Source organism: Phocoena sinus, chromosome 9, assembly GCF_008692025.1.
Source record: "Phocoena sinus isolate mPhoSin1 chromosome 9, mPhoSin1.pri, whole genome shotgun sequence".
In the NCBI taxonomy this organism is placed as follows: Eukaryota; Metazoa; Chordata; class Mammalia; order Artiodactyla; family Phocoenidae; genus Phocoena; species Phocoena sinus.
The window spans coordinates 16,246,451-16,259,297 of record NC_045771.1 but is presented as its reverse complement, the minus strand read 5'-3'; the positions used below and the strand labels follow the sequence as shown (position 1 = coordinate 16,259,297).

Below are 12,847 nucleotides of genomic sequence, written 5' to 3'. Positions count from 1 at the left end.
CATAAATTAAATGTGGTGGACCACAGATGTAATAGACTGTCAGCTCCACAGCCTCCTTATGACATTGTGAGTGACACAGAAAAGGTGCTTTATCCTCTCTAAGGTTCAGTTTCCTCCTTTGTAAATATGAGATAAAGCAAAACTTGCTTGCCGGACTCTTTTTGAGGAAGAGTGTCAACATAAGTAAAACACTTGATTGCTGGTCCATTTTCTGTATGTTGTAGCTGTTAATATGATCATTATTATTTCAGTCAATAGTTAATGATCGCCGCCTATACTTCAGGACTTAGAGTGTGGGGTGGAATCAGAGGGGATGTCACTTAGGTTCCTTTAAATACTTGGAAGGAAGGAAGGGGGGAAGAAAGAAAAGGAGGGAGGGAGGGAAGGAGGAAAGACAAAAATCAGGTAGTTGGATTAGATGGATGTGAATCAGTGAAGAGTTTTGTGTTCATAACCATATTGCTTACCTGGTTTCTCTTTCTTTCCTGCTTCAGCAGTATCCACAGCTGCTAAAATGAAGATAAATGCCAGGAAGGCAGCTGCAAATTTCCGACGCTGCTGCAGGTACTGTTGAGTCTGCATTCTAGGAACAAACAGAGAGACAGAAGAAGGTGGTGTCAACCGAAGTAACTATAGTCATCCTTATAACTCCCGACAATTCGCAAAAACAGCCATGGTGTTGTAGCCCACGTGGATACTCTGAATGGACACAATGAATGGATTACCTGTGCAAGTATGTTCGCTGTTACCTTCAGAGGCATCAGTGATGACCAACATCTCAGATTTTTTTTTATCGTTTCCATCATCATGACTATCTTATCATCATAGTTCTATTATTCATTGGTCCACTGAAGAGTAAAGCCCAAAACAGAAGAAGAGCTAGCACACCTTTGATCTATCGCAAAAACACTTCTAAACTCACATGTGCTGAAAATCCACTAAATTCTAGGACGGAATGAAGAGCTTACACTTACTCATCATTTGAAATTCTCCACATTTGATATGAATAAAAATCCCAGGATAACATTATGAAGACTCCCTTAGAACTTAAAGTCATTTGTGACAGCCTAGTGGCAGTATGATTGCCTTGCTAAGCAAACTTGGGAAGTCTCAGTTCAAGCCCCAGGACAGCCCACTTCTTGAAGCTACACCAACTCACTGGCCGCAGCAACTCACCTGGCAGTCATTTATCTCTATCTGGTATGTTCATGGTGTTTTATACTTCATATAAAAATGACAGTAATAACATATGGTCATTAACTCTGAGAATCTTTCTTCCAGAAGTATAGATCGTATAGACTGTTTAGATAATTTTACATTCTCATGAATGTAAACAATAAAACGTCACACATATAAGGGATTGAGATCACCCTATTATGCAATTTGCTTTTCCTCATTCAAACACATCTATGAAATGATGTCCTTGTCCGTGAATTTTTCCCCCTTTCTGTGACATTGGAAATGCTATCCCTTATTAGTGTTTTTTTAATTGATGACTCTAGATTCCATTGTATGGATGAAGCATATTTCATCTATCAGTTAAAGTTAGTATTTTGGTCGTTTGGTCCTTTCAATGAATCTTACATCCTACACAGCTACTCAGCATCTCCATTACTTTCTAAAATCTAAAATTAGGTGTTTTGTTCTTCCTCTTAATGCTAAATTTTTATAACTATACTTCACTGATGGTCAGACAGAAGAGTTCCTACTGATGCTGAGACTTTTCCTATGACTCTCATTGGACATGAACTATATGAGAAGCCAATCTGGATGTACTGGTTGGCAAGCCTTCTCAGAGTTGAGTACCCTGGTACATCTACACTACTATACATATATCACTTAGCCATGCGTCATTTACAATTATTAGGTGCAATGTGAACCAAGGTGAAGGTCTTCTGTTGTTTTCTCCAAAGGCTGTCCAAGAACATACTCTCAGTGACTAACCACTTTGGTGGCAGAAACTTTTCATCTGAACTTTCTTAAAGGGTAAGTTAACTTTTAAATTCAGAACTTTAAAATTTTAATGTATTTCTTTCCAAGTTGGAATACACCTTTATGTTTCACAATTACCTTTGAATACCTGAAATATTTAGATTGTGAATTAGATGAGAATTCAGAAATTTCCATCATGAAAGCACAGCTCTTGAGAGAACTTTCTTACCAAGCAATGGAGAGATGCTTGCAGAGCCTTGTAAAGAAATGTCACTGAGGAAACATGGCCACTTGGCAGAAACAGAAAGAACTCTTCCATAAATAACACACACACACAGAGTTATTAATAGAAAGGTGCTACTGCTGGCTATTTTAACCTCAGCATTTCTAGTTTGACATTGCTAAGTTCTTACTTTTATAATTATTTCCAAAAAGCTTTCTCTCAATCAAGTTAAATTCACTTAATTTCAAGAAAAAAAAAATCCCACATGGGCCAGAATTTCCTGACCAAAAATTTCTTTTGAGTCATAGAATGGTCTATTAAACAAGTGATCTTAACTATATAGTGGGAGCAGAGAGGAAGGAAGGAGAGAGGAATTGGGATGAGAGTTGGTAGAACGGAAGTGCACTCTAGTCTATGTTATTTCTCCTATTGATTCAGAAAAATTTGGAATCTTAATTAGTGGGCAAGCGGTTAATTTCAGCTTTTAGATGTTCTAAAGAAAAATGCATGCAATTCCATGTGTACAGGGAAAACGTGTAAAGTGTGTGATCAGCAATAGGTGTGAGTTGGAGAATCTTCTCAACCTCTTTTCCCTTCCCTCCTGTTTTGCCTACCATTCTGTTTAAGCCTCTATTTTGATAGCTTAAGATTTTTTTGGGTAGAGCAAATGAAAAAATGGTTATTTAAAAGGAGAGAGTAAGGGAGTTTAGAAAAGAGATGACTCAAATTATCCAAAAGCCCAAGTAGCATGCTGGTGCCTTGGTACCGTGGTAAAAACTTGGGTAATTAAACATGTGTAGATAACAGTTTCCCTTGCTTGTAGCATTTGCATAGTTGATTGTTTATTTGTCCTTAGCATCAAACAAAGGCAAAAGCATCTGTATATGGTTTAACCCTGCCTGCTATCCAACAGTTGCTAGATGAGCATGGAGGCAAGAACATTGACCTTAAGGAAGTGGTCGGGATCATGACTTATTTTTCACACGGAGGGAAATAAAACAGTGGCAGAATAAGCCTTGCTAAGTCAGCTCAGTTCTTTTGAATAATTTACTTATTTTCACCCCCTCCTACTGCCATCTTGTGTTGTACTTGCTCTGACAGATTGAATTTCATAGGGTTTAACGGTTAAGTTGAAGACTACCCTAGATGTCTGTTGTCTGGAAATTATTGTTGAGTTCTCTCAATCACTAAGTATGAAGTTCAGAGTTTCCCCTGAGTTGGTTTCTGAAACCAACTCAGGGGAAAAGTGTTAATTTATTAAGTCCTGGTCACTTCTATGGAGAAATCGCTGATGAAAAGGAAAAGAGAGCTCTCCTTTCCTTTAGCATTTTAATAGGATCTAGAATTTTTAAAGATGATTAACATCTCGTGTAAACACAAAACAAGAATGCTGGAATCTGTCTCTTAGTGATCTGTTTGGAATGACTAATATAGGATGTGAGGCAGAAGCTTTGGCTTAAACTTCAGCTCCACCATATAATTTTTGGAATGTTCTTGGGCAAATCACAACCATTTGAACCGCTGTTTTGACATCTACAAAGTGGGTCTGATTATAACAACAACTTGAGAGGTTTATTGTGAAAATGCCATGACACAGAGCTAACCCAGAATATCAAGAAATATATTATTAGTTGTTGAATAAAGTTAATTCACCCCTACACTCGTATTACTTACTAAAAGGAAGTACTTCTTTTTATTAAGACATAACAAGCATGACACTTTAAGCCGTCTAATATCTAAAATCAAAAGATAAAAATTTTTAAAAACAAAAAAGGAGACAGAGATATGATTTAATGCCAACTAAAGATTTGTTCAGCTTTCTAAGGATACAAATTTGTTCAGCCTTTTGGCTTCTTAAAAAGTTAAAATAAACTCAAGGACCTTCATGCCCAGTATTTCTTTGGATTTCGCTGAAGTAAAGAGACTCCATGTTGAGAATTAGGGAAACTTGATGTAATTTAACGTGTATGAAATGAAAAAAAAAAATCTAACTTTGCAACTGCATTTTATGCCTCTTGTGTGGTGAAACTATTCTACTGCCCTCTTTATTTCAAGTACCTAGGATAGGGACCCAGCACTTAGTTGCCACTCAGTAAAATTTTTGCCAGCAAAAATTATCGCCAAAACATGGTATCAAACAGAGGAATTAATATTCATGCTAAAATGATGTCTCAGCCCTTTGTCTATACCATGGGATATAAAATTCACTGAAGAAATTGGGCTGAAAACAACCAGAATCTAAAGCAGTTTCATACATACAGGAATGGTCAGTGAATGATTTGCAATGCTTCTGCATCATATATTACACATCATCAGACTTTTCTAGATATTTTGTGATCTACCTGCCTAAATTTCTGTGAAAAAGTTTTTTTTTTCCTTTTTATAGGTCACTTTTCTTTATTTTCACCAACTCTTCTTCAAGTTGTAATCCTCATATTATTTTCAAATGGTTTGGTCATTGCCTTAGATTCCTAAAGTCTCATATAAATAGCCATTATGTTTACAATGGAATCTTTTGCTAAATCAGGACCTTCACTTTGACCTTGTTAAGCTTATTTAAACACTAAGCCTTGAAAAGAATGTGTCCCAAGCACGTGTGTGCATGATGACCTCAGGTACACTCTACTCACACCCCAGAAATGAGTCCAACAGTGTTCCATCTTTGATTTTAACTAAGTGCATTATCAATTAGATGGATAAAGAAAGACATTCACTTAATTTTGTACAACTCAATAAAAACAGGCAACTTTAGGCTGAAATATTTTCATGGCATGGTGGCACCTACTGGAAAAATGTGATATTTTAAGACATCTTCTTTAGACATCTATTCACTGATTTTTAGAGCACCTACTAAGGGCCAGAGGTGTATGCTGGGCATGGGAAACATGGTAAAAGAATATGATTCAGCCCTCCCCCTAAAGGAGTTCTGTCTAACTGGGAGAAAAGGGAGAGAAATGATTCACTATGGTAAACATCATTAAAAGTTTATACACGTAGTGCTAGCTCAGTACATAGGCTCAAGTGATAATTTTTGCTTAGCAAGGTTGAGTGAGGTAGAGGGCTGGGTATATTTTATCTTTTTTTTTTTTAATAGTTGAAGTCTTCTAAATAAAGAAAAGAGGGAAGGAAGAGAAATTCAGGCAGAAAGGACCAAATAGTGAATTATGTGGAGATGATGTTTATAATACATTCAGTGACAGAATGTGATTAGAATAGAGTGTACAGTAGTAAATAACAGTGGGTGGACCTCAAAAGGAGAAAGATAAAATGAGTTAATCCTGGGAGCTGTGAGGGAGGAAGATAGAGTTATTAACTGGTCTGGAGAAGTGAAACAAGGGAAGGTCAGGGAGGGAGGAAAAGGCTGCATGTTGTATAAACGTGACTAAAACCCTAAATTACCACCAGAGGGGCAGCCACCATACTCAACAGTCCATCCAGATATCTTTAATATAGTACATTTGTTACCCTTTTGGCTTTGTTTTTATTTTGTTTATCAGTTTTGTGGCTGTTCTATGTACTTTGGTTCATTTTGGGGTGTTTATTACCAAAGTATTATGATTGGAGTCAAGAATAAGCTCCAAGACTCAAAATCTTCATACTCAAAAAAAAAAAGTTCATACACACACACATTTAAAAATCCCTTCTAATATTCATTAGAAAAATAAAGTTGGGCTAACGCAGTGATTTTTTAGAGCACCGGTGTTTCCAGGAAGAGGTCAAAGGCTGCTGCCAGGCGTTAAAGGATCTTGAAAATGTGTGTAGAAAGCCACCCTTCTGTGCCCATAGCTCCCACCCTTATCTCAGCTTCAGCTGGAGCAGCTCCTCTTTAACTACTTTCCTTAGTGGCTTCCTTGTAAGGTGTCATTTGTCAAGAATGAAAAATGTATTTAAAAGTGACTGGTCTGGCCAATATCAAGATCTACCCAGTAGGGGATATGATGGTACAAAACAGTATTTTTTCAAAAGGTAGAAATGGGAAAATGTCTCAAGTAGGTGTTGTAAATATGGAATATATTTGAGTATGCAAAATGCCTTGCTCGTGGTAGCAAAAATAGGAATTTTACAAGTGTGTATTCTAACTATTCCATACCTCACATTAAAGTTGGGCGTGATTATGTCCTCTTATCAAAGATCAAACACACAGTATAACAAGTATGATTACAAATATGAGGAAAATATCTCAGAAAATCATAAGGCATTAAAAACAAAATTTTTAATACTGTGGGAAGAGAAGAGCCTTTGGAGTCAGCCAGATTTCTTCCATATAAGCTTCGTCACTTATTATATCTGTGATGTGGACAAAGCAGTCACTCCCTTTTACTCTCAGTATCCTCCTGTAAGAAAATTTAGTTTTATCATGCAGGCTCGTTGTTTGTGTAAAGATCACAATGAGAGGAGACCTTCAAGATGGCGGAGGAGTAAGACGGGGAGATCACCTTCCTCCCCACAAATACATCAGAAATACATCTACATGTGGAACAGCTCCTACAGAACACCTCGTGAATGCTGGCAGAAGACCTCAGACTTCCCAAAAGGCAAGAAACTCCCCCATGTACCTGGGTTGGTCAAAAGGAAAAAGAAAAAAACAGAGACAAAAGAATAGGGACGGGGCCTGCACCTCTAGGAGGGAACATGAAGGAGGAAAAGCTTCCACACACTGGGTAGCCCCTTCACTGGCAGAGACGGGTGGCGGGGCGGGGGGAAGCTTCGGAGCCACGGAGGGGAGCGCAGCAACAGGGGTGCAGAGGGCAAAGCGGAGAGATTCCCACACAGAGGACCGGTGCCGACCGACACTCACCAACCCGAGAGGCTTGTCTGCTCACCCGCCCGGGCGGGCGGGGCTGGGAGCTGAGGCTCGGGCTTTGGAGATCGGATCCCAGGGAGAGGACTGGGGTTGGCTGCGTGAACACAGCCTGAAGGGGTTAGTGCTCCACGGCTAGCCGGGAGGGAGTCTGGGAAAATACCTGGAGCTGCCGAAGAGGCGAGAGGGTTTTTTTCCCTCTTTGTTTCCTGGTGCGCGAGGAGAGGAGATTAAGAGCGCCTCTTAAAGGAGCTCTAGAAACGGGCGCGAGCCGCGGCTAACAGCGCGGACCCCAGAGACGGGCATGAGACGCTAAGGCTGCTGCTGCCGCCACCAAGAAACCTGCGTGCGAGCACAGGTCACTCTCCACACCCCCCTTCCGGGGAGCCTGTGCAGCCCGCCACTGCCAGGGTCCCGTGATCCAGGGACAACTCCCCCGGGAGAATGCACGGCGGGCCTCAGGCTGGTGCAACGTCACGCCGGCCTCTGCCGCCGCAGGCTCGCCCCGCACTTCGTGCCCCTCCCTCCTTGTGGCCTGAGTGAGCCGGAGCCCCCGAATCGGCTGCTCCTTTAACCCCGCCCTGTCTGAGCGAAGAACGGAGCCCTCCGGCGACCTACACGCAGAGGCGGGGCCAAATCCAAAGCAGAAACCTAGGAGCTGTGCGAACAAAGAAGAGAAAGGGAAATCTCTCCCAGCAGCCTCAGGAGCAGCGGATTAAATCTCCACAATCAACTTGATGTACCTGCATCTGTGGAATACCTGAATAGACAAGGAATCATCCCGAATTAAGGAGGTGGACTTTGGGAGCAACGATATATATATTTTTTTCCTTTTTCTCTTTTTGTGAGTGTGTATCTGTATGCTTCTGTGTGTGATTTTGTCTGTATAGCTTTGCTTTCACCATTTGGCCTAGGGTTCTTTCTTTCCCTTTTTTTAGTATAGTTTTTAGCACTTGTTATCATTGGTGGATTTACTTTTTGATTTGCTTGCTCTCTTCTTTCTTTATTTTTTGTTTATTACTTTTTAAACTTTTATTTTTAATAATTACTTTTTATTCTAATAACTTTATTTTACTTATTTTCTTTCTTTCTTTCTTTTTTTCTCCCTTTTCTTCTGAACCGTGTGTCTGACAGGGTCTTGGTGCTCCGGCTGGGTGTAAGGCCTGTGCCTCTCAGGTGGGAGAGGCAAGTTCAGCACATTGATCCACCAGAGACCTCCCACCTCCACGTAATATCAAATAGCAAAACCTCTTCCACAGATCTCCATCTCAATGCTAAGACCCAGCTCCACTCAACGAGCAGCAAGCTCCAGTGCTGGACACCCCATGCCAAACAACTAGCAAGACAGGAGCACAACCCCACCCATTAGCAGAGAGGCTGCCTAAAATCATACTAAGTTCACAGACACCCCAAAACACACACCCGAACACGGTCCTCCCCACCAGAAAGACAAGATCCAACCTCATCCACCAGAACACAGGCACTACTCCCCTCCACCAGGAAGCCTACAAAACCCACTGAACCAACCTTACACGCTGGGGGCAGACACCAAAAATAAATGGGAACTACGAACGTGCACACTGCAAAAAAGAGACCACAAACACAGTAATTTAAGCAAAATGAGAAGACAGAGAAATACACAGCAGATGAAGGAACAAGGTAAAAACCCACCAGAACAAACAAATGAAGAGGAAATAGGCAGCCTACCTGAAAAAGAATTCAGAGTAATGATAGTAAAGATGATCCAAAATTTTGGTAATAGAATGCAGAAAATTCAAGAAACATTTAACAAGGACGTAGAAGAACTACAGAGCAAACAAACAATGATGAACAACACAATAAATGAAATTAAAAATTCTCTAGAAAGAATCAATAGCAGAATAGCTGAGGCAGAAGAATGGATAACTGACCTGGAAGATAAAATAGTGGAAATAACTACTGCAGAGCAGAATAAAGAAAAAAGAATGAAAAGAATTGAAGACAGTCTCAGAGACCTCTGGAGCAACATTAAACGCACCAACATTCAAATTATAGGGGTCCCAGAAGAAGAAGAGAAAAAGAAAGGGACTGAGAAGATATTTGAAGAGATTATAGTTGAAATTTTCCCTAATATGGGAAAGGAAATAGTGAATCAAGTCCAGGAAGCACAGAGAGTCCCATACAGGATAAATCCAAGGAGAAACATGTCAAGACACATATTAATCAAATGATCAAAAAATGAATACAAAGAAAAGATATTAAAAGCAGCAAGGGAAAAACAACCAATAATATACAAGGGAATACCCATAAGGTTAACAGCTGATCTTTCAGCAGAAACTCTGTAAGCCAGAAGGGAGTGGCAGGACATACTTAAAGTGTTGAAAGGGAAAAGCCTACAACCAAGATTACTCTACCCAGCAAGGATCTCATTCAGATTCCAAAGAAGAATTAAAACCTTTACAGACAAGCAAAAGCTAAGAGAATTCAGCACCACCAAACAAGCTTTACAACAAACACTAAAAGAACTTCTCTGGCAGGAAACACAAGAGAAGGGAAAAGACCTACAATAACAAACCCAAACAATTAAGAAAATGGGAATATGAACATACATATCGATAATTACCTTAAATGTAAATGGATTAAATGCTCCAACCAAAAGACATAGACTGGCTGAATGGATACAAAAACAAGACTCATATATATGCCATCTACAAGAGACCCACTTCAGACCTAGGGACACATACAGACTGAAAGTGAGGGGATGGAAAAAGATATTCCATGCAAATGGAATTCAAAGAAAGCTGAAGTAACAATTCTCATATCAGACAAAATAGACCTTTAAAATAAAGACTATTACAAGAGACAAAGAAGGACACTACGTAATGATCAAGGGATCAATCCAAGAAGATGATAGAACAATTGTAAATATTTATGCACCCAATATAGGAGCACATCAATACATAAGGCAAATGCTAACAGCCATAAAGGGGAAATCAACAGTAACACAATCATAGTAGGGGACGTTAACACCCCACTTTCACCAATGGACAGATCATTCAAAATGAAAATAAATAAGGAAAACACAAGATTTCCATGATACATTAACAAGATGGACTTCATTGATATCTATAGGACATTCCATTCAAAAACAACAGAATACACTTTCTTCTCAAGTGCTTATAGAACATTCTCCAGGATAGATCATATCTTGGGTCACAAATCAAGCCTTGGTAAATATAAGAAAATTGTTAATGATATCAAGTATCATTTATGAACCCAACGCTATGAGACTAGATAATCAATTACAGGAAAAAATCTGTAAAAAATACAAACACAGGCTTCCTGGTGGCACAGTGGTTGAGAGTCCGCCTGCCGATGCAGGGGACACGGGTTCGTGCCCCGGTCTGGGAAGATCCCACATGCCGCGGAGCGGCTAGGCCCATGAGCCGTGGCCGCTGAGCCTGCGCATCCGGAGCCTGTGCTCCGCAATGGGAGAGGCCACAACAGTGAGAGGCCCACGTACCGTAAAAAAAAATAAAAATAAAAAATAAACAATACACTACTTAATAACCAAGAGATCACTGTAGATATCAAAGAGGAAATAAAAAAATACCTAGAAACAAATGACAAGGAAAACACGATGGCCCAAAACCTATGGGATGCATCAAAAGGAGTTCTAAGAGGGAAGTTTTTAGCAATACAATCCTACCTCAAGAAACGAGAAACGTCTAAAATAAACAACCTAACCTTACACCTAAAGCAATTACAGAAGGAAGAATAAAAAGACCCCAAAGTTAGCAGAAGGAAAGAAATCATAAAGATCAGATCAGAATTAATTAGAAAAAAGTGAAGAAAACAATAGCAAAGATCAATAAAACTAAAAGCTGGTTCTTTGAGAGATAAACAAATTGACAAACCATTAGCTAGATTCATCAAGAAAAAAAGGGAGAAAGACCTCAAATCAATAGAATTAGAAATGAAAAAGGAGAAGTAACACTGACACTGCAGAAATACAAAGGATCATGAAAGATTACTACAAGCGACTATATGCCACTAAAATGGACAACCTGGAAAAAATGCACAAATTCTTAGAAAAGCACAAGCTTCCAAGACTAAACCAGGAAGAAATAGGAAATATAAAGAGACCAACCACAAGCATTAACATTGAAACTGTGACTAAAAATCTTTCAACAAACAAAAGCCCAGGGCCAGATGGATTCACAGGTAAATATCTATCTTAGAGAAGAGAAAACACCCCTCCTTCTCAAACTCTTCCAAAATATATCAGAGGGAGGAACACTCCCAAACTCATTCCACGAAGCCACCATCACCCTGATACCAAAACCAGACAAAGATGCTACAAAAAATGAAAACTACAGGCCAATATCACTGATGAACATAGATGCAAAAATCCTCAACAAAATACTAGCAAACAGAATCCAGCAGCACATTAAAAGGATCATACACAATGATCAAGTGGGGTTTATCCCAGGAATGCAAGGATTCTATAATATACGTAAATCAATCAATGTGATACACCATATCAACAAATTGAAGGATCAAAACCATATGATCATCTCAATAGATGCAGAAAAAGCTTTTGACAAAATTCAACACCGATTTATGATAAAAACCCTCCAGAAAGTAGGCAAAGAGGGAACTTACCTCAACATAATAAAGGCTATATATGATAAACCCACAGCCAACATTGTTCTCAATGGTGAAAAACTGAAACCATTTTCACCAACATCAGGAACAAGACAAGGTTGCCCACTCTCACCACTCTTATTCAACATAGTTTTGGAAGTTTTAGCCACAGCAATCAGAGAAGAAAAAGAAATAAAAGGAATCCAAATCAGAAAAGAAGAAATAATGCTGTTACTGTTTGCAGATCACATGATACTATATGTAGAGAATCCTAAAGACGCTACCAGAAAACTACTAGAGCTAATCAATGAATTTGGTAAAGTAGCAGGATACAAAATTAATGCACAGAAATCTCTGGCATTCCTATACACTAATGATGAAAATCTGAAAGTGAAATCAAGAGAACACTCCCATTTACCATTGCAACAAAAAGAATAAAATATCTAGGAATAAATCTACCTAAGTAGACTAAAGACCTGTATGCAGAAAAGTATGACACTGCTGAAAGAAATTAAAGATGACACAAACAGATGGAGAGATATACCATGTTCTTGGATTGGAAGAATCAACATTGTGAAAATGACTCTACTACCCCAAGCAATCTGCAGATTCAGTGCAATCCCTACCAAACTACCATGGCATTTTTCACAGAGCTAGAACAAAAAATTTCACAATTTGCATGGAAACACAAAAGACCCCGAATAGCCAAAGCAATCTTTAGAAAGAAAAACAGAGCTGGAGTAATCAGACTCCCTGACTTCAGACTATACTCCAAAGCTACAATAATCAAGACAGTATGGTACTGGCACAAAAACAGAAATATAGATCAATGGAACAGGATAGAAGGCCCACAGATAAACCCATGCACATATGGTCACCTTATTTTTGATAAAGGAGTCAAGAGTTTTACTGTTTTAAGGATTTTTAACATAAAGTGGTGTAATGCTCATTTTGAATAGGAAGTTATATGTCAAAGATACATATGTCAATTCCTAGAGCAACCATTAAAAGAAATAATTCAGAGTTACAACTGAAAAGAGTAGAAAACTTAAAATAAGGTTTGATTAACCTAAAATAATCAGAAAGGAGAGACAAAGGAACAAGGAACAAATGGGATAAAAAGAGATAGCAAGAAAGTATGTGTAAACCTACACATATGTATGACTGCATTAAATACAAATAGACGAAATGTATTAATCAAAAAACACAGATTGTCAAACTAAAGAAACAAGCAATACTGAACTGCATGCTATCTACAAAAGACA

General features: G+C 39.0%; 1 protein-coding gene across 2 annotated transcripts in view; it reads right to left on the bottom strand.

Annotated features, from left to right (window-relative positions):
* Positions 1 to 12,847, bottom strand: part of PTN (pleiotrophin) — a 100,754-nt gene that overhangs the window by 26,538 nt on the left and 61,369 nt on the right. For both annotated transcript variants that reach the window (XM_032643028.1, XM_032643027.1), the window contains exon 2: positions 468 to 583. In XM_032643028.1, coding sequence (XP_032498919.1) covers positions 468 to 582 — 115 coding nt within the window. In that variant the 5' untranslated portion in view covers position 583. The remainder of the gene's footprint in view (positions 1 to 467; positions 584 to 12,847) is intronic.